This window comes from Lagopus leucura, unplaced genomic scaffold, assembly GCF_019238085.1.
Source record: "Lagopus leucura isolate 7727_CA_CO unplaced genomic scaffold, USGS_WTPT01 Super-Scaffold_100009, whole genome shotgun sequence".
NCBI classification, from domain to species: Eukaryota; Metazoa; Chordata; class Aves; order Galliformes; family Phasianidae; genus Lagopus; species Lagopus leucura.
Window position 1 is genome coordinate 3,791,348 of NW_024962266.1, and position 26,518 is coordinate 3,817,865.

Here is a 26,518-nt window from a genome sequence, read left to right on the forward strand (position 1 = left end):
GATTGTGGTGCACATTAAGGCTTGGGATAGTGTAACAGTGCACGCCACTCCAGATGGTGACAGAGGATGGACGCTGTCTGTTCAGAGTCAATTTAAAATAGATAGGATTCAGGAATGCTGTAAGGGAGTGCTGGAGATAACTTGCAGATATTTTCGTAATCAGATTTGGCGTTCCAGCAGAAAGCAGTTGGCCAAGCTACTTTGTTTTTCTGGGTTTTAAACTTCAACTGGCTTAGTGTGTGTGTGTGGGGGGGGGGGGGAAGAAAAAACTGGTGTCCCTGCAGAATTGAGCCCACTGTGGCTGGTAGCTGAATGTTGTGCATGAATCCACAGCCTCTGTAACACCACTTCTATTACTCCACGGTCTGCCTGGTGAAAACTCGTGTTTAGCCTTCACAGGCCACTAGCATAAGGACTCTGCTTGGTTGTGGCATTGCCAGATTGGCATGAAGCTCTCAGGCATGTGGTGGCACAGCATCTCAGTGGGCTATCGGCAGCTGTTGCCACAAGTCTCTCTGGCGCCACAAATCACCCTTCACTGCCTTTCTAGCCTGGCTCCCACCACGCTCTTTGGGCTCTCCAACCCAGGTGTTTCTCTCGTAGGTTATTTCTGTCAGTAATACATAGAAAAGCATGAGGAGAAGTAAAATTGTGAGGAGGGACCACGAATGTCTTCAGCTGGGGCAACTGGAGAATGTGTCCAGGAGGACCCCCAGCTCTCACCTCCATCTGATGCCTGGAGAGGAAGCCGAGATTGCTGAGACCGGCTGCATGTGGTCTCAGCGACTACAGCAAAGCTGTGCAGACAGCTGGGAGGGTTTTGCCCTGTTGGGATTTAGTGCCACGTGGGAACCTTCCTGATGCACTAAAAGTCATTTTATGGCATTATCCGATGGTGGTGGCCGAGCGCAGGTCCTGCTCCGTGCTCCCTCAGGATGGGCTGTGGTGGGCAGCAGGGCAGCGGGTAGCCATGGCTCTGGGCTTCATGGTGAAGCGGCACCGCTGCTCCAATGACGGCTTCTTCTACTTTCGGTGAGTTGTGCTCCTCCCTCCTCGCTTCTTCGCCTCCTATTCCTGCGTTCTCATATTTGGTTGTTGTAATTTAATCCCCCTTTACAAAAAGAAAAAAAGGGGGGTGATTTTTGTTCCGCTTGAGACTCGAGGATAAAATCTGTATTATGCAATGCATTATTAAGGCTCCACTCAGTCAGAGCTTGTATTCATTCAGCATATCTTTTTCTGTCTGCACGGGGAAAAAGGAGGAGTGGCTTGTTTCAAGAGAGACATCTCCTGTTTGGAGTGAGATGTATTTCTTTCAGCCGGTTTTTTTGGTTCCTCGTGCAGCTTCCAAGTGAAAACTGAGCAACATCCCAAGGGCAGCTCGTCTGTTGGAAGCCGTCGCCCTGTCCTGCTGCAGGCTCCACCAGCCCCTCGGTACAAGCACACCCCAGGCTCCTCCAATATAAATTGCTGGCGTCTGGCTTAAAAAACAATGATAATGATGAAACTGGTTGGACTTGTAGAATTGTTGACCAAGTCGTAGGGTGTTTTGCTAATAGGCAGCTGGATAATGAAGCAGGGTGTGGTGTGCTAGCAGAATGAATGCCTGCACGGGGAGCCCACTGCTGCTGCCCTGCCGTCCTGTTGCAGACCATGCTGCCAACATTGGGGTGCGGTGCAGCAGAGCTGGGATCCCAAGAGCAGCGCTGAGCAGAGCAGAGAGCTGCTGCTGTGGCTTTGCGAGTGGTTAAGTACTGAATTCAGCTGTGGGTCTTTGGGCTGAGCAAAAAACTCGCTTTAGAATTCTTTGCCTTCACGCCAGTTTGTGTTGGTAAAGGAAACATAGACTGTGGGACTCTATTCCTTGGGAGCTCCTTTCTCTATTTCTATGCGTTCTTCTGTTTTTTAATTTCTATCTTCTGGATTATTGATGACCACGCGTTTGTTTTCCAGGCAATACAGTGCTCTCCCTGGAAAGCTCGGTAATTGGAAGTCTTTTGTGCTTTTTTGTTTGGCTTTTTAAATAGGTCAGAATCAGCAGGAGAGCTTCATAACCAGAGAGCAATTAGGGTTTAACCCTTTATCCTGCATGTCTTATAGACAGTAGAATGCAGTCTGTTAAAAGGCTGACACCAAAACCTGGAGGAGCTGAGCTCCCTGCTTACAAGCAAAGTGTTCCTGCAGCAGCAAAAGTAAATTTGTGTGCAAGGAGAGAGCGTCAGCCAGGGCTGTGTGGTGCTGCCATTGGAGGGACCTTTTGCTGCTGCTCGGTCAGCGCTTCAGGGCAACATGGGCTCTGACTTAGGAGGAATTTGCTCAGCTCTTATGATTGCTGCTTCAAAATATGAAGCGAGGAGCTCAGAGCAGTCCTTGAAAATCATCTCTTCCACCTGCTTTTCCCATTGGAAAGGAGTTGTGGAAAGCAGCTATGTGAGAAGTGTCAGTGCTGTCGGTAACTGTTTGCTTTTGAACTCATGCATCATCTTTGGTGATCCTTTGCTGTGTGCAACAGTGAACAGAAAAAGCAGTGCAGGAAATTTGTCACCTGAGGTTAATTGTATTGCAAATCAGGATTTGGGTTGTTAATGGAGCTGTTTAGCAGAAACAGATTTGGACAAACAACCCTTCCCCCACCTCGTGCATGCGTGATCTTCCTGTTTACAGTAATCTGCTTCCCTGGGATTACCTCTCTTAGCAGAGACTCCGAGCAGCACTCCTGTTACCAGCAGCTCCCTAACTAATATGGGAAAAGACCCTGTTAATCCTGCCCCTTTGCTGGGCACTGGGAAACAAGTCAGTGACTTTGACTTATTAACTCTGCCCCTGTGCAAAAAGGAAGTCTGCAAGCAATTCTCCTTCACTCTTACTGATGGCTTCAGAACATCAGATGTGGCTTTTAAGACGCAGAGAACTATTATTTCCCTGTAATTATTGCCTTTATTGATTGGGACGCTTCTGATTTAGGCACATATAAATGATTTGCATTGCAGATCTATCAATAGGTGAAATATATATTGTGGGGATTACAAGTGTGTATATTTGTGTTCCTAAATGCGTGTGGTTGCCTCTAACCAACAGCTTTCCAGCACTGCTGCGGTGTTTATGGAAGACAAAGTGCCAATTTTAAGCCACTTAATCAGTTTAATGAGCTATTTAAGTACGGTAGCTTCAAGGAGCTGCTCAAACAGATCGGCATTCCTCCACCGCTGCCTCCTGAGCCAACACAACCAACCTTCTGCAGCTGGTCTGCACCAAAGCGCATGTTCAAAGCTAACAAGTTGAGCAGAATGGATGCTCCTGGAAGGTGTAACTCTCAAGATGGGACGTGCAGGCACTTTGTACAGCTTGTCATGTAACCCCCTCAGCCCCCACCCCGGCCCCAGAGGCTGTGTGGAGGTGTTTCTGGAAGATGCCTCACTCTTTCTGCTGTCCTTCATTGTCTGGGTCTCTTTAAACTCATTGTAGGAAGGGAAGAGGACTGACTTTGTCCTTTCTGGAAAAGTCACCTTCACCACATCAGCAGAGCAGGCTCCCCGAGCCTCCCCTAATCTCCTTACAGAGCTGTGCCATGGCAACACATGCCAGGAGCCTCTTCGTGGCACCCCTGGGACAGTGCGCAGTGAGGGCAGTGCTTACAGTGCATCGTCCTGGCACAGTGCTCCTCAGAAATCCGGGACCTGAGGCTTGAGGAACCGCTCCTCCTGGATTTTGGGCCTCCCTTCCTCTCCCAGCAGGATTTGTTGTCTGAGATGTAGCCCACGGAACTGGGCTCGAATCGGAGGACTCTGACATGTGGCACCGCTATGCTTTGGGGATGCACTGCTAAGTGGCTGTACAGTTGTTTCATGTAGGTGGGCTTGATTTGTCTTCCTCCAAATGCAGCCTCTGCTGAGTAGGGATTTGCAACATTTGTCCTTTATTTGGTGCTCTTGTTGTCTTCTTTTCCCTCTCCCCTCCTCTTTGTGACCAGTGCATGCTTTCCTTCTGTCCAAGGAGCTGAGGCTAGTGGTAGCTGCAGGCTCTCAGCCAGCTCCCCTCCATCATGCACCAAAGTACTCGGCTAGGGCTGGAATTGCTGAGAGTTTGGGGCAGGGATAGAAGCCAAGTGACCTCAGCAGTGCTTTCTTGAGAGGAGAAATTAGAGAGGATTTTGCAGTGATGGTATTAAAGTGGTGTATTGTGGTGTGTTTATTTTAGACTTGCCCTACCTTAACTGCAGCAAGTGTTCAATTATACATGGCTGAGGTTTTGGGTTTGCGTATGTACAGCTGCTGCTGGAACCTGTTGTAACAAAGCATGCACAGTGCAGCCAAAGCATTTGTACCAGTGCTGCTGTTTTGCATTTGAAATCAGTGTCTTTGTAATGTCCCACTGGTGAAAGGTTTTTGCTGCCTGCGTTTAGGTCATTTAATATATTAAATGGGAACAAAGTTCTCCTTCCGTGTTCAATACGTCTTCTTGTACGTGAATCTGCTGGAATACCTTCAGCACTTCATTTTGCGCAAAAGAGCATTCAGCTGAACTCTGCTTGTTGCTTTTTGTGACTCCTTCATGATACCCATGTTCTTGTTAAACTGCCACAGGCTGCCCAGGGAGTGGTGGGGTCAGCATCCATGGAGGTGTTACAGAATGTTACAGAACCATGGGGACGTGGCACTGAGGGAGGTGTGTGTGGTGGGGATGGGTTGGGGTTGGACTTGGGGATCTGAGAGGTTTTCTCCAGCCTTAATGGTTCTGTGATTCTGCACCTTCAGAGATGAACAGATGTAGGTACCAATGTGAGCTTGAGCATCTTACAAATCAGACCTGCCAGGTAAACAGCTCCTCTTCTGCTAAGCTGGGACAGGTGCTCTCCCTCATTGCTTTGACTGAGTTCCAGCTGGAGGAAAAACGTGTATGCGCATCATGTTTAAAAGTAGAAATGCTGGTTGTGCCTAAAGCGTGCTGTGACTTTATTGCAGAAGGTTGTGACACTACTGTCACCTCTAAAATCAGCATCTTCTAGAGGGGTTTGCCACTGCTGGGCAGGAGGAGCAATGGTCGGGTGGGTGGGAACAGAGTTGTGCCCAGGATGCTTCCTTTAGGAGTCAGGGCTTACTGGACTGACGTTACTTGTCATCAGGCTCCCAGGCTAACTGTGGTAGTTGCTGTGAATAAACAACTGGCAGCTTTCTCTGAGATCTTGCCAAGTCTGCTGGTAATTGTGAGAAAACGGCTGTTTCCTCTCCCCTTGCTCTGCAGATCACGTGGGCTGCCGAAGCTGAAGGAGTCCCGCTCCCATGAGTCCCTGCTGAGCCCCGGCAGCGCAGTGGAGGCCCTGGACCTTGGGGCAGAAGAAAAGGTCTTTGTAAAGCCCCTGCACAGCAGTATCCTTGGACAGGACTTCTGCTTTGAGGTAAAGAGCGTTCTCCAAATAGAAGCGGCGCAGTCGGTCTGAAGCCTGGCGGGGCACTGTTCTCTTTGTAATAGGAGAAGGGGTCTGCAGCCAAACCTTCCGGGGGGGTTTGGGTGGGGGCTGGCAGAGTCCTTGGGGCCGAGCCATCAGTGCAGGGAAATCTACAGCTGCTGTGTCTTCAAAGTGGAAAACTCTCGTTATCTTAGAAAGTATCTAAGCATCTGTAGTTTGGATGCGAATGCATGGTTGAAAGATACTATTGCTCCTAAGTTGCGCGTTCGTTCTCCCCAGATTTACTTAGAATTAAATGTACAAATTATGCTATAACTGAGAAATGTGATTTCCAGTCTGAACCTGCTTCTGTCAGCCCAGCCTGTTCCCTGGCTGCTGCAGGAGGGGTTCTGGTGACGGTGGGCATGTTGCTGCACCGTGCAGCGGGAGGCTCTTGCTGTTGGTGTGAGCACAGTGCTTACCTTACAGCATATCCATGTGTGCTGTTTGGCTGTATCTAAACCCGCTGTAATCTGGCAGCAGGGGTGATGGGCAGCTGGTCCGGTCTGTCTGCTGTGGGGTTGCTCAGATGTGTACCTTCTGGGGCAGAGATCTATCTGCAACCTGGGAAACTGCGCTGCAGAAAACCAGCATATCAGGCTCTTCTCCCTCGGGGTGGATCCAGGAGCTGCTCCTGTTTGCTTCAGCCTCGTATTCCTTCGGTTGGAAGCATTTTCCAGCTTGCTTAGGTTTGAGGTGTGCTGTGAAAATACTGGCAGCATCAGAGCTCTGGGGCTGTTGCCTCAAACTGCTTTTTAATTGTGTGTACAGATGAATGGGAAGGGTAAATTAGGCTTTTCAGGCCAGGTACATGTGAAAGAGCCAAGGTGGCTCATGCCTGCATGAAGCAGGATTGTGGATGGCATTGGGTGCAGGGGCTGGTTCAGAGCACAGCTCCTTTGGTTTGTGTTTCGTTGTCAGAAACATTTTGTGTTTCCTGAAGACACCATTTGCACTGTGTTCTAACTTGTATTAACACAATGTTCTGTCTGCCTTCAGCCTGTTAGTAACCAAATCATCTGTCTGAGAGCTAGCAGGGGCAACTACAAGAGCTTAAGAGCTATGGATCAATTAACAAGCGTTAAAAAAAAAATTAACTGCTTGATTAAAGCCTCGTTTAAAAGCCTTTAAGAGGAGCCTTTGGTGCTTCTCATATGTAACTTTAATTTGAACTGACATTTTTTTTTTCTCTCTGCATTTTTTTTTGGGCCTTTTAACTTCTCTGCCTTGCAGGCTCCTCTGTTGTTTTCCTGCCTTTTTCATGTTTACTTAGTTGCTCAAGCATTGCTTCTTGCAGCCCCTTACACGTCTCCTAGGCTTGCCTGAACTCAGCCTGTCATTTCCATGTTCCAGGTAACCTACTCCAGCGGCAGTAAATGCTTCAGCTGTTCCTCTGCTGCAGAGAGGGATAAGTGGATGGAAAACCTACGCAGAACTGTGCAGCCAAATAAGGTAATAGAAACTACAGAAGTGAGATTGCTGGGGCAACACAGGTGATATGATTGGGTTTTAGTCTGGTGTAACAGGGCTTTCCACAGACACCTGCTCAATTAATTTAGTCCGGGGAAAAGTCCACTCAGAAGTGTATCAAAAGCTGCTGTGCTCTTTTCCATTCGGTGCAGTAGGTTAGAGCTTTGATTAATAAATCATGTCACGTTGCTTCCTGATCTCCCCATGCCTGATTATGATGTTTCAAACTGGATTTCTGGTGCCTCGGAAGGAAGGGATGCAGAGCTTCAAGGTTTAATGTGGAGGCACATCTGTGCAAATTCTGATTCCATCCCTACCTCTGATGCAAAGGGCAGCCTTTTGCTGCTTCTCTATAAGACAACACACTTGATATTTTAGAGATTTCAAATCAAAACTGAATTCTTTCTTCTGTGCAGGACAACTGCCGCCGAGCTGAAAATGTGCTCCGTCTCTGGATCATTGAGGCAAAGGACCTGGCCCCCAAGAAGAAATACTTCTGTGAGCTGTGCCTTGATGACACTCTCTTTGCCCGCACCACCAGCAAAACGAAAGCAGATAACATTTTCTGGGGAGAGCACTTTGAGTTCTACGGTCTCCCAGCTCTTCACAGCATCACGGTTCACATCTACAAGGATGTGGAGAAGAAAAAGAAAAAGGACAAAAACAATTACGTCGGCTTGGTCAACATTCCCATGGCCACTGTAACGGGTCGCCAGTTTGTGGAAAAATGGTACCCAGTCAGCACACCTACACCCAACAAAGGGAAATCAGGAGGACCTTCCATTCGCATCAAGTCGCGTTATCAGACCATCACCATCTTACCCATGGAGCAATACAAGGAGTTTGCAGAGTTTGTTACCAGCAACTACACGATGCTGTGCTCCGTGCTGGAGCCAGTCATCAGTGTAAGGAATAAGGAAGAGATGGCTTGTGCAATGGTGCATATTCTTCAGAGCACGGGGAGAGCTAAGGTAAGAGTGGGAGGCCGCTGTCAAAATGGCTCCTGTCTCCTGGTGATAGGTGATATCTTCTCAACTGTCGGCCTGTAGAAAATAGGATTCCTGGACTGGTGTGACCACAAGCAGCCACACAAGGTGCCTGATGGGCTAGGGCTGAGAAGAGGGCCACAAAAGTGTTTTTAAAGACTTGGTGATTACATCTGCCAGGAAGGCATGCAAATAGGTACTGCACCAACACAGATTAAGTGCCTGAGTTGATAGGAAGGTTAAAGATACTGTGTACAAAGTGTAAGTGGGAGGACTGAAAAATGAGTTTGCACTTAAGTATTCAGGAACCTTTTCTGTGTTTCTAGAATTGTGATGCTAGATAAAGAGATAAGTAAGCAAGAGTCAAATAGACTGGAGAGTAACTTCCATAGATACATCTCCAATACAGCCAGCAGCAGCATGCCATTGTTGATTCAGTGCTAAGTCAGCTAATCAACGTGAACATCGATTTGGTCAGCAATCAAACAGCCATTTGGAGAATCCATACTCAGTTAATGGTGATCCCACCTGCCCGAAGAATGGTATTAGGACTTCTAGGTGCACACTGGTGGTTCTCTGTAATGCAGTAATTGTGAGCCCTGGTTTCTTTGAACAGATTGTGGGTGAATATCCTGCAGGGTTCCAGAAATTCTGAGAGGCATTAACAAGCATTGATTCATGCAGGTGTTGTATGGGAGTAGTACCAAGCTGTAGCCAGCTCCTTCCAGTAATGCCAGCTAGAGCAAGTTAAGCACCTCTGAGCACAGGCTAGAGTTGGAGGTGTGGGAAAATGACCACAAAAGCAGTCAAGGGACAGCTTACATTAGCTGCTCTGAGAAGATCCCACTGTAACTCCCAAGTGTCCCACTCTCTACTGTTCCCCCATTGCTTGATGTAGATCTCAGGAGGGCTGGTGCTCTGTGGCACTGTGTGATTCCCTTGGTTGCTTACCAGCTGTTTGTCTGACCTAGAGAGGTTGGTAGCTGGGGCAGCTCCTGTAGAGCTGTGTTGAAATCCTCCTGGAAAGCAGGCTCTGGTTTATCTGCCTCCAGCAAGTAGAGAAGTTACTGTTATACCGTTGCTCTCCTAGTGCCTGTAAGTTTGGAGCTCTCTTTGCTGGAAGCATTGAGTTCCTTAGGCTGCCATAGCCTTAATCTGCAAAGAAGGTTTCCATGTCACAGCGTGGTGGTGCAGCTGATGTTTGCACCAGGTGAAAATGAAGAGTTTTCTTAAAAGAAGCAATAAGGGGTTGAAAAACAACAGGACTGCATGTGTTTTTCATATGTTCCTATTGTATCTCATTTGTTCTGGTTTTTTTTTTGCATTCATATGCCAGCACCACGTCTTTGTTTGTGTCCTTAATGGGGTTATAAATCCTTACTGTAGTGCTCTTCAAACTGCTGTCACTCAGCCTTAATTGATGTCACATTATAATGTTTCTTTTTTGTTTTGTTTTTGTCTTTTTTCCTTGGTTGCTTGGTTTTTGGGTGGGAGGGTTGGAAGAGTTTTAAGAGAGAGTGGTGATGAGGAGGAATGGCAGTTCCTCTCCTGGAGGACTTTGCAGGGGCTGACGTGGGCTGTAGTGAAACAGGAATGTTTCTTGTGAAATGCTGCGTGTCCTTACTCAAGTGTGACTGTAGAACTGGACCCTGCATCAAGAGAGAATTCACTGTATCAAAACTCACTGATTGTTCCTGTCTGTGCCTTTGAGCACAGAACAAGTTAAGCCATACACAGCATCCCATCGATTTTTCTTCCCAAATCCTGAATCACTTTTCTTTTCTGAGTCAAATTGTTGTAAGCATATGTTGTAAGCATACATGAGAGTTTGTGCAGCGCTTCCATTTTGGATTTTTAAATCCAAGGTTGTATGTAATATTCAATATTAAAACACAAACGTAAAATCACGGTTGCTTTCAGCAGTTACAAACAAACTGATGAGGATTTCTGTTCAGGATCTAAACTGAAACACAAGCTTGGCGTAAAGTTTTTCTTTGTTTCTCCCTTTATAAATTATGATTTATAATCTCTTTAAATATAATAAATACAAGAGGAGCTCTGGCTGTACAGGTAGCATATGGATCCCTTCTGCCAAGCTGGGCAGTTATTTCAGTAATTCTGTCTCCTGTTTTTCCTTCCTTCTGGGCTTCTGCAGTTAGTCTGGTGTGAGTCTGGTTAAACTAACCTGCTATCTTACCTTTTCCTTCAGGACTTCTTAACGGATCTGGTGATGTCTGAGGTAGATCGCTGTGGGGAGCACGACGTCTTGATCTTCAGGGAGAACACACTTGCTACCAAAGCTATTGAGGAATACCTGAAGTTGGTAGGGCAGAAGTATCTCCACGATGCGTTAGGTAAGAATGTACCTCTTTGTCAGCTGTTTGTATTGCTTGATCCTGGTGCAGAGAACCAGTCAAGTATGGGCCTTGTGCTGAGACACAGGAGGTGATTGACCCAAGAGCTGCTGCTCCAGCAATGCAGTTGGAATGGACCTTCCACACCCAGCATTTCTCCATAACATTATCCCTTGTTCCCACGCTGCATTGCCCCACATGTTTCTCAAGGTGTGTGAAGAGCCCTCACCACATGGATTGGTGACATGAGAGTCACAGCGCGTGTTCTGAGTTCTGCAGTGTGACTGAAGCTCTGTGCACCTCGCTACATTTAGCAGTGTGTGAGCAGCTATCCAGGCAGCAGAACACATGCTCTCTGTTCTTGATGCCTTTCCTCTCTGCAGAGGAAGATGTTCATTGGTGCTTGTAGGAGTAGCAGCCAAAGAAGGGCTAACTTGATTTGATACAGCTGCGTCCCTCAGCATGTTTACATCATGACGCTGCTTTTCTGGGTAACCTTTTGTATGGCTGGTGTTGGAGGGGTGTAGCAGCACAGTTACTTTGTGAGCAATGGTGATTGTTCCACCTCTCCTATGGCCAGGTTTAAAAAAGGGTTTGTAACCGTGGGAATGGAGTACTTTGTGTGTCAGGAGTGAACCTGCTATCAGGTGCAATCCAGTTAGGTGGAAATTCCAGGCACAGGTATGAAGTATGCACTCCTTGTGTTGAAAAAGCTTCTGCAATGACTTCAGGACGGTGCCACTGCCTTGGGAATTATTGTGTATACAACTGATAACTCCAGAAAGAGGGCTAGAAGGCATGTGCCCCTCTCTGGTTAGCAGTTACCACCTTCCCACCATCTTTATTACCCAAGATTGCACAGTGAGCCTCCCATCCCATTGTTGTTTCTCGAATGAAGAAAGCTTTGGAAACTGATACAAGAGGAACAAGCTGAGGGCAAAGCCAAGTTCCACGCCACATCCTTTCATAAAATAAAACACCAGCTTGCTTTCCCAGCAGTCTTGCTTGTTGTCAGCAATCTCAGATGCTGGCAAGTCATCAAGGCAATAACTGGCTAAGTTAGTGCTGCAAGGGTCAGGATAGCTGGCTCTGTGGTTGTGTGTGTTTTGGCTGTCCTGGTATCTTATTCTCATGATGGAACCACTCAGCACCATCCCAGTCCTGAGCTCTCAGTGTGGACAGGCGAGCAGAGGACTGCTTTGTGCTGTAAGACTGGAAGCCGTAGGCACAAGAGATGGAAAATCCCTGGAGGCCATCCAGCCTGTCTGTATCCCAGGGCAAGGTTGTTCACAGCAGTACTGATTCTTAGTCAAGTTTTCAGTGTGCCCAGTCGGTTTGCTCAGATGCCACATTCTTTGAGATAATTAACAACGCTGTGCTCAGTGTTAGCTCTGCTGCATTCATAAGTGCTTTTTAATATGTGATAAAGGCAGGGCCTTGTGGACCACAAAGAGTAAATTTCAAATGTGGTTAAGCCAAAAAAATATACCCAGCAAACAAGAGATGAAACAGAGTTGGCTCACACAGAAATGATGCCGAAAGGTTGGCGATTAAGTGATATAGATGCCCTCAGCAGAAATGTTTTGGATCCCAACAAAAAAGCTTAAGATGTGCCACCTGCTTTGGTTGCGAGAACACTGCTGGCTTCAGGTGGGGGGGAAGCACTGAAGGTTTGTGTGAAAACAAAGCAAGAAGAAACAAAGGCCCCTTGCACAAACAAGCCTCTTGGTGTTAGCTTGCAGCCAGCAAGATCATCTGAGGGGATGAGGCATTGAATAACTAAAGGAATGAATTAAGGGGTTTGCCTTGTGATTGGCATGCTACCATAGATAGGAAAAGCAGTAAGTAGCTCATTCCAGCTCATTAAGGGAACTTCACCTGTTTCTGTGTCCAGTTTCCATTGTGACACTGTAAGAGAGGGATTTTGAAGGATGAGGGTTATGAAAATGCTGTGAGATGCTGATGGAAGAGAATACTGGTAGTACTTACCTAGTCCTCTTACTGAAGTGCAAGGTGACACTTCAAAATTCAGAAAACAGTAAATTTAGAATGAAGAAAAATAAATAACATTGTCAAATATATTTCCTGAAGAAATTCTGAAGATAAATAGCGAAGGTTCATTTCTGAGGCTGTGGATAATCATATGATTGATAATACAGTCGGAGTACAGAGTCGAATCCTGTTCTCCAGGCTATAAATGCAGCGTCTGCCGGGGCTATGGCAAAGCCGTCCTGTTATTGTGCCTGGGTGTGGGGGCAGTGAGGGCACGGCAGGCTGAGGCATTAGAGCAGCAGTCGTCTGATCTGCTACAGCAAATGCTGGCCTGAAAGAGCTGGGAGGAGCTGTGTCCCTAACAGCTGGTGTCTGGAGACTATTGCAGACACGGAGAGGAGAAGAGGCAGTTGCCAAGGAAAGGCATAAACAGGATTTAAAGGTGTGTCAAGGAGGCTTCTCGTGTAATTACCCCGGTTTGTCATCCTCTTCCTTTTGTCCAGGGGAGTTTATCAAGGCTTTGTATGAGTCAGATGAAAACTGTGAAGTGGATCCCAGCAAATGTTCATCCAGTGAATTAACAGACCATCAGAGCAACCTGAAAATGTGTTGTGAGCTGGCCTTCTGCAAGATTATCAATTCCTACTGGTGAGGCATCTCCCCTCCCCTTCTCCCCTGTTAGGTCATTTGCTCAGGAGGTGCCCCTTCCTCCTCTACAGGTGGGAAAACAGTTGTACAGGGAAATAGCATAGACCTTCCAGTAGATCTTCCAATCCTGCCCTTGTTTGTTGTCACTGTCTTACTGTGTGAGGAAGTACCACAGGTGGAACTCAGCCCCAGGCCAGGGTGCTGCAGTGCAATACACCATACCTACTGCAGCTTCTGCTGGCATGCTGTGCCGAGGGAACTGCAGCTGGGAGAGAATCCGGTGAGAGCACTGCAGCTGAGTTTAGGCTTGGGATAAAAAGCTGAAAGTTCAGATATTCAGGGAAAAGCTCTCAGCCCCTTCAGATCTGTAAAAATGAGCAGGAAAACACAAGGATGGAGGAAACGTTGCCCGAGAGCTTTCTGTTAGTCTCTGTTTCTGAGTGCCATTGCAAGAAGGGCCTTTCTGCTTCAAGGGGAGCATGTGTGGAGCACTGAGCGAGGTTAACAAGCCAGATAACAGTTGTAGTCATGGAGTTCAGTTTGGTTCAGTTTGTTTTTCATATTCTAACACCGTGTTTGCTCCCAAGTAGCAATGGATAGGTAGTTCTTAGCTTGTAAGTCAGCATCTGAAAAGGGCTTAGTCTAATAGATATTAAAAAGGATGCTTTAAAGAGTACTTAAGTATCACCAGATTAAGTGAGCATCCAAGAATAGATGCCTAATGACATTTCCTAGCCTAGGGGAGACAAGAGACAATAAATAAAGCCGATTACAATTTCTCACAGATAATTGTTTCAGGTGATTGATCATCAGCTCAATTTGCTATATCTCATTGCCCGTGCAATTTTACGTCCCGGTTTATTCTTTTTCAGCGTGTTCCCTCGTGAGCTGAAGGAGGTGTTTGCATCTTGGAAGCAGCAGTGCCTGAGCAGGGGCAAGCAGGATATCAGCGAGCGGCTGATCAGTGCCTCCCTGTTCCTCCGCTTCCTGTGCCCCGCCATCATGTCCCCCAGCCTCTTCAGCCTCATGCAGGAGTATCCCGACGACCGGACATCGCGAACGCTCACACTTATTGCTAAAGTCATTCAGAATCTCGCCAATTTTGCTAAGTAGGTGGTGACAGTAAAACTGAAGTTTGTGCCCCTAGGGCTGCAAGCGACTGGGGGGTGCAGTGGAGTGAGGAGAGCAGGGCTTGGTAGTCGTGTCTGCACACAGCAGGTCGAAGTCAGCTTTAGAAATGGAAGAAAGTTCTCACTTAGATGTGAAGCCTGTTCCCCTCGGAACACCTCTTCACACACAGATTTGGGCTGTGTTGAATTGTAAAGGGACACTGTATAAACCCAAGAAGAGAGTTGTGCGTTAGCATGTCGGTGTGTATTCTGTTTTTAAAGAAGAAAGACTGTTCCCACTGAGGAATTTGACTTTCCCCTTCTCCTCCTCCAAAATTCCCAGCTGAATGGTAACAAGGGCATGTCTCTTGCAGGGGAGGGAGTGCAGAGAAGGGGAGGAGCAAACAGATTGCTGTGGGAGGGAGAGATGGGCTGAGCCCCTCGTTCGTATCACAACCAGTGAGTTACTGGTGTTTAAACATGGCCAAAAGCAGTGGATCTCTTAAATGGGGTCCCCCACTCTTTTTTTTTTTTTCTCCCAGATCCGATCTTTAGAAAGGGAGATCTAAAGTTGTGTGTAAATAACTGTCTGCAAGCTCTCGTGCTGTATATTTTGTACAGAAGATGTTGACTGGATGTTCCCCCACTCTCCTTTCTTGCAGGTTTGGTAACAAGGAAGAGTACATGGCTTTCATGAACGACTTTCTGGAACATGAGTGGGGGGGGAATGAAGCGATTTCTCCTGGAGATCTCTAATCCAGATACCATCTCAAACATGCCTGGATTTGAGGGCTATATCGACCTGGGCAGAGAGCTCTCAGTTTTGCATTCCCTCTTATGGGAGGTTGTGTCCCAACTTGATAAGGTAAAGCAGGCTGGAGGCCTGGGAGGGTGAATCCGGTGATTGTATCATAGCAACTGTAAACACTGGGAAACATCAAGGGAGCAGCTGAAGCCTGCACTGGGGATAACTTATTCAGCAGCTTCAGAGAGGAATGTGTGATAGTGGTGTTTCACAACTGTTCTTTCTCTGATTCTTCATCAGTGAAGTGGTTGGCTCCAGCAGTAGTGCAAACATTTTGCAGAGCCTGAAGTAAGGCTGGATGTTAAAAGTGGAGAAGGCAGCACTTAAAAATGGGCCTGGAATTCTCTGAGCAGCCAGGTTCCTTATAAGCGATCTGGGAAAAAGGGAGGGAGGAGGGTGTTCTGAGCAGAAAGTGAAAATCTTGTAGCCCTTGTCGATGCTCCTCGGGTGCAAGAATGTGCTGGCCAGGCAGAACACGTTCGTGTTCAACTCCTGATCCAAAGCCAGCTGAGATGGTCTCATTTCTGCAGTCTTCAGATTAGGTTTTAGTAGATAAGAGGGTGCCATGTAAAGAGCTGGTTCGACTCTCAGCTTTATCCTGTAACAAAGGCAGGGTGCTTTCTGCCTCTGCATCACGCTGGGATCAGATGCCTTTTCCAGACTCCGTTCTGCTGATCACAATAGATGCTCATTGCCAGCAGGAAGCATCCTTTCCATTTAGCTATAGAGAGAGAAGAGGCGTTTGTTTGCTGCGTGGCTTTCCATGATCCCAAATCATTAAAACCTTGATAACAAAGGTAATTGATAAGGATCAAAAAAGTCAAGCTGTCCTTCATTTTCTTTTTTTTCCATGGAACTGTTCCATATTTTAACTTCAGAGCTGCATTATTTTGTCCGTATTCCACTTATATCATTCTGTTTCTTTTGAAACTGGAGAGTTGAGGTGAGGCAGTGCACTCTTCCTGTTTTATTACTCTCAGGCTTGCCAAAACAGTGATTTGTTGGGTATCTCTTTCTTCACAGTACATTCTTTAAAAGAAAAGTGAAAAAATCTGAGCTTGTTGCATCAGAGTGAACAGAAATGTCCTTGTCTTGAAAAGACAATGTGTATTAATTGTCATTGGCTCACAATTTATGGCCTTGTTTGCCCCTTTAGTTCACACATACGCACAGCGTACGTTCAGAATGTCACAGGCAGTAAGGTCTGCTCTAAAGGCAGCTCAGCAGCCTTAGGAAAACAAGCAAAGGGAGCACTCAGAAGACCATTTCCTCCATTTCTCTAGGCTGTGCTGAACTTATGAGCACGAGTCAGGTGTCAGGTCGAGAGAAACCCAGCTGCAGTCTTTAGAACTGCAAATGAATCCTTGCATTGAGTTCCTGTGAGCTGCTCTTGCAATGCAGAGAAGAGGGAGGAGCCACACCTGGCTGGGCCGTCAAAGCAGATCTGCTTTGCCCTTTCTGTGGGTTAGATGCACACATCTGTCCTAACAGTGGTTTGCTAAAAGAATTAAGGTGTGAAGTTATGTTGCAGTGCTGCTTTACTGCAGGTAATGACTGGGAAATGATGTGAGGTCAGCTCTGAGATTTTAATAGACACAGAAGTAGTGCTGGGTGTTAGTGTCTGTAAAGATACCTCTCCTTGGAGTCAAGCTGACTGAATATCTGCCTGCAGGAGAAATACGAATGTCTTTGAAGGGAGCTGTTCTTGTGGCAGGGCTTTACCTAATGATAAACCTCCAGCATTTCCCCTTCTTCCTTCAGAGCCACGAGCCTGAAGATGCCCTGCAGGTGGTATAGCCAGTGACCCAAAGGGAAAGAGAGGCAGCCTGAATGAGCAGCCTTCCAGGGTCGGCTGCCCTCCCCTAAGCCCAGCCAGCACTGAGCAAAGGGTGTGTACACCTTTAATCCCAGGCTGATGTGATAACATGGGGATGAGGATCGCTGATGCTTTCATGAAGTTACTCTTAAGTAGGGAAGAACGCCTGAGTTTTTGATAACAAGTTGCTACGGAAGTTGGCATCGGTGCAGGATGCCAAAAGGCAAATGAAAACTTTCCCTTTTCCCATCTCCCCCAACCCTTGCAGCCCTGCCATGATCCCCGTGAATGCCGCACACCCCTTTGTCTGTTGGCATGCATTTCCTTCACCACATGACACCTTTTGCCTGGAAAGTTCCCCCACCAGCTGAATCTGTAGTCTGCGAATGCCCTTTAATGAATAGATACCATAGTTTTCACTTTGACCTCACCCAGCCTGGACTTAGTTCGCTTTGCATGAGAGTTTTGCATTGGAATGGCCATAGTTTTGTTTTGTTGAGCATGATTTTTTTTTATTTTTTATTTTTGGAGGTCAATCCTAATTTCTTTTCTATTTCCTTTTCTTTCCTCAATGTCTGCTGCACCCCGTTTCGTCTCCTCCATCCATCTCGTCGCCGTGGTCACCCTGCTCCGTAACACTGCCTTACGGTCCTGGCACACCCACACACAACCACCCACCTTCCTTCCTTCCACCTCCACCCCTCCGCCTCTGTGCATCGTTATCAAAAACTGGCGGATGTCGCGGTGCTTGTTGTCCAATTAGGGTGAAAATTCCTTCCTACAGGCGACCGTGGCAAAACTGGGACCTCTTCCTCGTATTCTTGCTGACATCACCAAATCAATGACCAACCCTACGCCAATACAGCAGCAGCTGAGGCGTTTCACTGAGCACAGCTCTAGTCCAAACGTCAGTGGCAGTCTCTCCTCAGGGCTTCAGAAGATATTCGAGGACCCCACTGATGGGTAGGTAACAGCCCGAGCCTGAGGGGAGACTGGGGGCACGGGGAGCTGATAGGACCGGCTCACAGCTACATCTATGGGAGCTTCACACAGCTCCTGTTGGGTTCTGAGATGTGCAAAGCTTTTGTGCAGGGTTAAAGGGCAACAGGCACCTCTCTGAAGTCTTGCTGGAAAGGGAAGGGTGTAAGGGGGGGATTTGGTGGGAATAGTTTGTGTTCCACATGTGAAAAATAAAGATTGAAGCGCTCTTGAATCGAGCTTAATTTTCAAAGATGCAAGCGGTAATTAAGGAAGGCTGTGTTCTGACTTGAACGCAGAGAGCTCATAAAAGGAAATCCAGTTCCTTGAAGCTTTTGGAGTAGAGGGGAGGTTTGATTGAGGTAAAGAGGTTTCTCTGGGACAGATCTCTGAGGGTCTTGGCTGCTTAAAAATTAACCAAACTCCTTTCCGCTCCGCAGTGACTTACATAAACTGAAGTCTCCAACCCAGGAAAACATAGATGGATATTTCAGGGGCAAGACCTTGCTGTTGGTTCAGCAGGCGTCCACCCAGAGCATGACTTACTCAGATAAGGACGAAAGAGAGAGCATCTTGCCCAACGGACGTAGCATCTCCCTCATGGACCTGCAGGATCCCCACACCACTCACAGCGACCACGCTTCCATGATGCACGACGTGCCTTTGCGCTTGGCCGGCAGCCAGCTCTCCATCACCCAAGTGGCAAACATCAAGCAGCTGTGGGAGACTCAGAGCACCCCCCAAAGCGCACCCCAGGTGAGGAGGCCGCTGCACCCAGCTTTGAACCAGCAGGGCAGCCTCCAGCCTCTGTCATTCCAGAACCCGGTGTACCACCTCAACAACCCACCCGCGCCCATGCCCAAGGCCTCCGTGGACTCCAGCTTGGAGAACCTGAGCACCGCCAGCTCCCGGAGCCGAAGCAACAGCGAAGACTTCAAGCTCAGCGGGCCCAGCAACAGCAGCATGGAGGATTTCACCAAGCGCAGCACACAGAGCGAGGACTTCTCTAGGCGGCACGCGGTCCCAGATAAGCACGTCCCCATCGCCTTGCCCCGCCAGAACAGCAGCAGCCAGGCGCAGATCCGCAAAATGGACCAGGCTGGCTTAGGGGCCAGGGCCAAAGCGCCGCAGTCGCTGCCGCACAGCGCATCCCTGCGCAGCACGGGCAGCATGTCGGCTGTGTCGGGGGCTGTGGTGACTGAGCCCGTCCAGAACGGCAGCCGCTCCCGGCAGCAGTCCTCGTCCTCTAGGGAGAGCCCTGTCCCGAAGGTGAGGGCCATTCAGAGGCAGCAAACGCAGCAGGTAAGGAAAGTCTCTGCCCAGGCGTTTCATGCTCTGGTATTCGACTGATCGCTGTGTTGAACGTCAAAGCTTTTTGGTGTGGCGCTGCTGCCCAGAGCCGTGAGAGCCCCGTCCCTGGAGGTGCCCCAGGCCGTGGATGGGCCCTGGGCAGCCTGAACTGGGGAGCAGCCAGCCCACAGGGTGATCTTTGAGATCCCTTCCAACCTAAGCTATTCTGTGATCTAAATTACCTGAGTCGTACTGGCTGACGGTGGCACTTAGCCTTGCTACTGGCCACAAATTGCCGACTTGTTACCATTACAAACCCAGCAGACCTAGTTTACCTATTATTTTGGATGCTTTTGTACAGAAGCTTAACAAAAATGTTTTTCATTTACTAAGGCAGCAGCACGGCTGCTGAAAGAAACAGAACTTGAACATTTTCCTAAATAATAAAGTAGCAGAAGCTTTGTTCTAAGTCATAGTTAAGGTTGCCGGGAGTGAATGCATTTGCCCTGTGGTGCTGACTTAAAAGCAAAGCTACCTAAAAACAGAGGAATAAATGAAGACTAAATATCCTGGAATAAAGTGCTGCCAAAATAATAAATAATTAGAGGTGTCTTAAGTGTGGAGAGACCTGCATTTCGCCATGATCCACCAACCTACCACTGGCCCCAAATAAGTACTGCTTTTTCATTAATCATCCCAAACTGTGAGTAATGCAAACACTTTCTGGAAAGGAGTGTTTACGTGTACCAATTCCTAATGCGTTTTATCAGTTGCTGGTAGGCAGCTGTAAATCACGATTTTCCTGTCAGAAAGCCAGCATTCCCTTAACCTTAAAAAAAAAAATCCTGTTTTGATTTGCTGTGAATGAAAAGTATTTGCCAAATCAGTGCAATATTAAAGAGAAAAAGAAGTATCTAAATGCTTGACACTACAGAGAGTGTAGGAAGTGTCTTGACTGTGGGTCAGAGGGAAGGTGGTTGGTGTTAGTAATGTCCTATAGCCTATGGCTAGGCAGGGAGAGGCTCTCCAAGGCAACACCTGTGCAGTTCCTTGGGTTGAATATATTCTTCTGTGGTCACTGCAGGCGTAAACATGTGGGGCTTTGATTTACCTGACCTGCTTTTGAAGACCTTCTATGAAGGATGCCGCTTTGCACACAGGCACGAGGGAGGAGTTCAGCTCCAGAAAGTCACAGTCACTGAGGCTGCACTGTGCTGCCCATGCAGCTACATCCCCGCTGGAGCAGAAGCACTGCTGCAGGCATGGTTGCGCAGGGGAAGCTTTGGGCTTGTAAGGCAAAGCTGGCAGAGAAATTCTTTTGCCAGCACAGGCTCCTGGAGGCTTTGCTGCTGTCCCTGCTGGCATAGCTGTCTTGGCAAACTCCCCTGAATGGTGCAGTTTAAAGGAAGGCAGTCTAACTGGTGCCTGGGAACCAAGAGCAACCAGGGCTCCGGAACTGGGGTACGAGATCAGAAGCACTGAATCACAAAGCAAAGGCTGCTATGCCAAGTTGCTCATACCAGAAACGTAATTACTCATTGTTTGAAGTGCTTGCATTTGCGTCCTCCTTTTGAGTGTGTATTTCACATTCAGGCATGGATGGGGTGACAGGTTAAGTACATTGAGTACAACAGAGCCTAGTGCAGAGATGGTAGGAAATGTGCAGGCCAGGAATGACTTCCCTCTGTCCTAAATAAATCCATTACCTGTCCTTGTTTAGCATCAGAGCGGTGTGTCTGCAGGTATCTGTGTGCTCCGTAGCTGCATCGATACCTGCAGCAGTGCCTGGCTTCGGGGCAGGCTCCTCCCCATCCCTTGTAGCAACGTGCATCTGCTTATTCTCCCACGCTCCTTCCCGTGCTAATTGTTGGCACTGGGTGCACAGGAGTACTTGCTCCTACTTCAGAGAAATCAATTTGTTCTTTCCTTCCCCACACCCCTGCAAAGTGCCTTGAAGTGTGCCAAAATGAGAGGCCAACATTTTTTTTTTTTAAACGCAAATTCCACTGCATTCTTTTAATTGCAAATCGTGTTGTGGAATTCTGTTCTTGTTTAATAAAAGAAAGAGCAAAAAGAGACGTTGGGCATGTTCTTTCCAGGCATAGCTTTGTGGGCGTTATAATTATTAGACTCTGTTCTCCACAAGTCCCATTTGTTTCTGAATGCAGAGCGAGGCCCTTTGTTTGCTGGGAGAGGTCAGCTTTTGCCTTCCATTTCCATTTAGTAGGTAGGTGGGAACAGAAATGTCAGCGTGTTCCTCTGGGAGGGAGCAAGGAGGGGAATTGGTTCCTAGCAGGCATTTCTTTTTTTTCTCCTGTAAATCATAAACCTTTAGCATCTCAAGTGCTCGCCAACCTCCTGCCCTTCATAAGGTCTCTGAATGTGGCTGCTGGAAGCACGCAGCTCCTCACTGAGACACTGACCTCTAAATGGCCACGCCACGGAGCAGCCCTCACTTTGTGCAACTGGAGGCGGCCTGCTTGGGCACAGAGTGAAGCCACGGATGGGGAAAAACTTGGTCTATCGCGTTTCTCAAAACCCAGAGACAGCGTTGCTCTTTCAGGGGTAGTTATGCTAATTTCTGGGCTTATGAACTTGTCTTTGTCTGCGAGAACTGCATGGAATTTTGACCAAGCTTCCCCCAGCCGGATGGAGAGTTTGGGGTTTCTTTTTGCAGCTTCCTTTCCAGACTCTTTTAGACAGCCGTCCTGGTAAGCACTGCTGGCCCTGGGTCCCTTTCATGGCTGTGGCTGGGTGCGATGCTGCAATAACCCTTGGAAATCTGATAGGCATCCCCATGTTAATGGCACACCTCTTGGCACTTCTGAGTACCACCACGCTGATTTCTGCCTGCAGCTCTGCAGCCCTTCGCCAGCCCCTGCCTGTCTGATCTGAGCCAGCCGCACATGGGGTTCATTGCTCCATTTTTTGCAAGAGGGAAACCTCACATTGAGAAGATCCTGTTGAAAGTCTAGCAAAGGGAAGAAACGGATGTGAATGGGATCTGGAAGTGAGATTTTTTCCAGAGAAGCTCACCTAGGCAAAGAATATGTTTTCTCAAGTGTGCTGGTTTTAGAGAGATTTCAGGGAGGATGAAGTATCTTTGCAAGATGGGTTTTGGGGCTGTGGAGGCTGACAGATCCATGGGCGTTTTTCTCCTCCAAATGAACTGTGTTAGAGCTGATTTGGGTGTGGTTTCTTTGAAAAATGCTTACAGGTGTCTCTGCTGCAGGTCCAGTCGCCTGTGGACTCGGCCACAATGTCACCAGTGGAAAGGACAGCAGCGTGGGTCCTCAATAACGGGCAGTATGAGGAAGTGGAGGAGGACACGGAGCAGAACCCAGATGAAGCCAAGCATGCCGAGAAGGTACCTTTCATTCTGTGTGGGCAGATGCAAGGGCTGCCAGCAGGTCCTGCCCATCCCACAGCTGGATGCAGAGCAGCTGACAGGTGCAGCCATGCCAGTCATACCTTCAGAACCAACCAGGCTGTGTGGGCATGGCTTCGTGCTGCACATGCTGTCACACTGAGGCACAGTGCCGTGCTGTGGATGAGCACACTTCCAGGCTGCAGCATGTCAGGTGGCTGCACGTGGACGTAGCTCAGGGCTCATAGATGACAGGCTTGTATTCAACATTTGCTTGCATCTTGAGTCACGCTGCGTAAGTGCATTTTAGATCCTGCTGATGTTATCATTTTGATGACAACATCGTAGCTGCATTATTCTGTTGCTTTTTTGTGCTTGCGAAGTCTTTCAGTCATTGTGACATTCCATTTGAAAAAGAAACAACAACATGATTGTTAATCCTAACTGAGTATAGTTCAGGATTTGCAAAGTGATTGTGTAAGTCTCAGTTAAGTGCAGTCCTCCAGTAGGTTCAGATTCACCAGCACTCACATTTTGTCCTGGGCTCCTCCTGAGGTGGACACCTGTCATTGAGATGGCACAGTATTTCTGTACTAATGCAGAAATGGTTATGCAGTATTAAGTGGAAGGACAAAACTTCAGTCTTGTGAGCTGCCTTCAGCCTGGAACAAGTGGTTTCATGCCTTGGTCCTGAGGAATGCACTGTTGGGGTGCTGCAGTAGCCCAGTGTTTGATATTTCTGCTGTTAGCAGCATCTGTCTGGGAACTCCTTGGGTCTGGAGTGACTGGGGATGTTACCAGCCCGGACTGAGGAGCCACGTCAGAGCCATCTGATGCTTAGTTTGTGCACGAAATCCTGAATGGGACATCATGCTGAATGGGAGCTTCCACGCTCCTTTGTCAGCGGTTGGCCGCAGCTGTACACTTGTCATTTACTTCCACGGCTGTGTTCTTAATGAAAAAAGCGTCGGCCCTAAACAGCAGCAGAAAAGTATAACAATCCAATCTCTTCGTTTCCCCTTTTTCGCTGATTCTTCCCTTCTTTCTGCCTGCCTGCAGTACGAACAAGAGATAGCAAAGCTGAAGGAACGCTTGAAAGTGTCGAGCCGCCGACTGGAAGAGTACGAGCGGCGGCTCCTGGTGCAGGAGCAGCAAATGCAGAAGCTGCTGATGGAGTACAAGTCCAGGCTGGAGGACAGCGAGGAGAGACTGCGCAGGCAGCAGGAGGAGAAGGACAGCCAGATGAAAAGCATTATCAGCAGGTGAGGCTTGGGAGAGTTTGGAACTGTGTAGAGCAAGCAGCTCCCCTGCGCCTTATGCTCTCTTTGGCACTAAGGAAGGTAGAGCTGCATGGGTGGTTAGACATCTCTGCAGTGGTGCTGCCCTGCCTTGGAAGTGAAAAAACTGAGATATGGATATGGAAACTTGCCTCAGGTTGCCAAGAGAGTGGAGGAATAGGTGCAGGAATTTGTAAGGCTAGTCTCTGCTGTACTTAGAACTGTGTCTTTGCTTTGTTTGGAATCAATACTGAGGCTACATTCTCCAGAACAGCGGTGTGTTTTGCTGTGTCCATTTTGCAAGTACCAGGGTTAGCCAGTTGGGAGCATGAGATGGATAAGTAACCTTCCTGGAGTGCAGCAGAATTCTGTTCCTGCAGACTAGGACAATCAGAAGTCAAACCAAGAGGCCAGAGTACCTCAAACACTCTGGAATAATGCTGAACTGTCCTAATTTATAATTCTTTTTGTGCATCAGGCTCATGGCAGTTGAAGAGGAACTGAAGAAAGATCATGCAGAGATGCAAGCTGTCATCGATGCAAAGCAGAAAATTATTGATGCACAGGTAAGGAGCTCAGAATCCCCAAGAACTAAGTGTTCTGTGCATAGAACCCATTATTTTCTCCTATCGTCTTGCCCCAACATTGCTATCTAGCTCCCAAGCCAGTATTGGCTCATGGTGTTGCACATGTGACCTACTGCCTTCTAGGAGAGTTGTGTTTTTTAATTAATGCAGACTGCACTGTCTGACTCTGGCTTTTGAGAAAGCCTGGCAACAAATCACAGGACTGACTGCTTCTCCAAAATCTTTTCTGTTTTTATGAGATCCCAGGGGGGCAAAGGAATAGTGGTGCGTTGTGTAGGCATCGTTCCAAGTGTGGGCCTGGGAACTCTGGAGAAGCTGTGCTTCATACCAGCATAGTTGGACTGCCATGTGCATGCATCTCAGCTATGCGAGCTAAAAGCACGGCTTTGAATGTTCCTGTGAAGACAAGAGAATGCTTGCCATGGAGCGTTGCCCAACGTAACCCCATGTGTGGCATTTCACCCCATCCGACTGTCTGCGTCAGTCTTGGAGAAATGCCCCCCCTGCCACAAACTGCAGTGCTTGTCTCAGTCGACACGAGGTAGCTTTGGGACCTCGTGGGCAATGCATGTGGGTGTATCGTGTGGGATCATGTCAGCTTTTCTTCTGTGTCTGTGCTGATCCCAGAGAGCAAAGCTTGTCCAATGGAACCCGAGACTGGTTTGGTATCTGCCTGCCACCCTGTGTTTGGAGGATGTCTTTCCTGCTCCTGGGTTTTTCAGTAGTTTCAACTATAAACTTGATGAATAGATAATCTCTCAAAATTGCCTTATTTCAGGAATAACCCCAATTGTTCCAGGAAGTTGTTTCCCTTGGTTGAACGCTGTTAATGCTAGATTCAGAACAGGTCCACCAGAGGAGCCCACGTGTTTGCTGAGTAGCATAGCAATCCATCTAAGTCACATCTGGAAGATTTCTTCATAGCCTGTGATTCGCTTGGTACGGGGATCTAGCAGGGGTTAGACAAGAAGAGTTCTTTATCATGTGCAGTTTGTGGAATGGAGTTGGAACCTGGCTTATCACATCTGTTTGCAGAGAGGTTGCTGCAAGGAAACCTGGGTTTTTTGTGCTTAATGACATGACCACAAGATGCCTTTCAGGATTTAGCTCTTTAGTGTTCAGGTGCAGCCCCCAACACAACCAGAGCACAAGGGCAGCCCTGTCCTCAGCACTGTTCACACCAGCTCTGGGCAGTACCTGCTGTGCACAGCAGTGCCAGAGGCCCTCCAGGCTGACTGAGAGCCCCCAGTGAGCAGAGGTCTGGCAGCACTCTCCTTGGAGCTGCAAAGGGTACTAGCCCAGTTGCTATTGCAAGTGACATCTTCGCTGTGTTGAATTACAGGTCATTAATGGGAATGAGATAATTCAAACAGGCAAGTAAACCCAATCAGTTCTCTAGCTGAGCAGCACCCAGTCCTGGCCCAGCGCACTGACCTCCTACCCATTCCAGCTCCTCCCACTCCCTGTGCCCAATTCCTGCGTGTTAGATGTGTCGGATAGGTTGTGTTTTCCTTCGAGTGAGAAGATGCCTTTTCTCACTGAGCTCATTTTCCAAACGTAGGTTGCCTGCAGGCTGGTACAGAGCACTCACCAGTGCCAGAAAATCACCAGCCTTTTACTTTCAACAATGTGTAAAGACACTTCTGAGGAGGAAATTTTAATTTTGAAGTATGTATTCTAAGTGCTTACTGGAATAATGTGCATATTGGAAATTTAGTCCAAGGAGGAGGAGTTTTAACTTGTTGAAGAGCACATTTCTGCAAAGGCAGTTTTTTTCACTGGATTTATTTTGGCACCGGGGAAAGGTTAAGGCCCTCATCTCCTCCATGGCCAGCGCTCACAGCTTAGGGGAAGCAGCAGGGTGCTGGGGTGGGCTGCAGCCTGCCTTCCTGTTTATTGACTTTTGCCTTCTCCTCCATTTGCTCTGCAGTACAGAGATTGGTCTCTCCAGGGCTGCAGTGTAAGCAGTAGTTACATTCTGCTTTGTTTTTGCACCCGACCATTTACCCCTGTGGGGAGGCCCCCTGAGGAAAGCAGGCACGGTTACAGCAGTACCACGCAGCCACTGTGCCAGGATGACAAACTCAGGGGGCTGTTTGTAGACCTACATCTCCTCAGCAGTTTGCCTGAACTGTCCCTTAATGTTTGTGCCTCCTATACATCATTTTCCTTCCATTTTGTTTCTTAAATGGGCTGGACAGAGAAGAGTTCCTACATGCTACTTTTTTCATTCAAGTAAGTTAGTCATTTTTCCTTCTCAGAGTGAAAAACACAGTTGGCTGGTAGCATGGACAGCGTGTGGGCCTGCTGCCATTTCTGCTGTTGCTCTATGTGGCTGCATTTTTAATTTATTTTTTAAAGAAGATGAAAACTGCCATTTCTAATTGCACCAG

At 47.9% G+C, this 26,518-nt stretch overlaps 1 protein-coding gene across 1 annotated transcript in view; it reads left to right on the forward strand.

Annotated features, from left to right (window-relative positions):
- LOC122180995 (ras GTPase-activating protein nGAP-like) overlaps window positions 1-26,518 on the forward strand; it is a 153,632-nt gene that overhangs the window by 121,404 nt on the left and 5,710 nt on the right. The window contains 13 exon segments of the mRNA XM_042873056.1: window positions 5,242-5,395; window positions 6,800-6,898; window positions 7,333-7,887; window positions 10,112-10,256; window positions 12,752-12,896; window positions 13,769-14,005; window positions 14,668-14,725; window positions 14,727-14,870; window positions 17,390-17,589; window positions 18,045-18,906; window positions 22,127-22,261; window positions 23,321-23,523; window positions 24,017-24,104. Of these exon segments, the coding sequence (XP_042728990.1) occupies window positions 5,242-5,395; window positions 6,800-6,898; window positions 7,333-7,887; window positions 10,112-10,256; window positions 12,752-12,896; window positions 13,769-14,005; window positions 14,668-14,725; window positions 14,727-14,870; window positions 17,390-17,589; window positions 18,045-18,906; window positions 22,127-22,261; window positions 23,321-23,523; window positions 24,017-24,104 (3,025 nt within the window).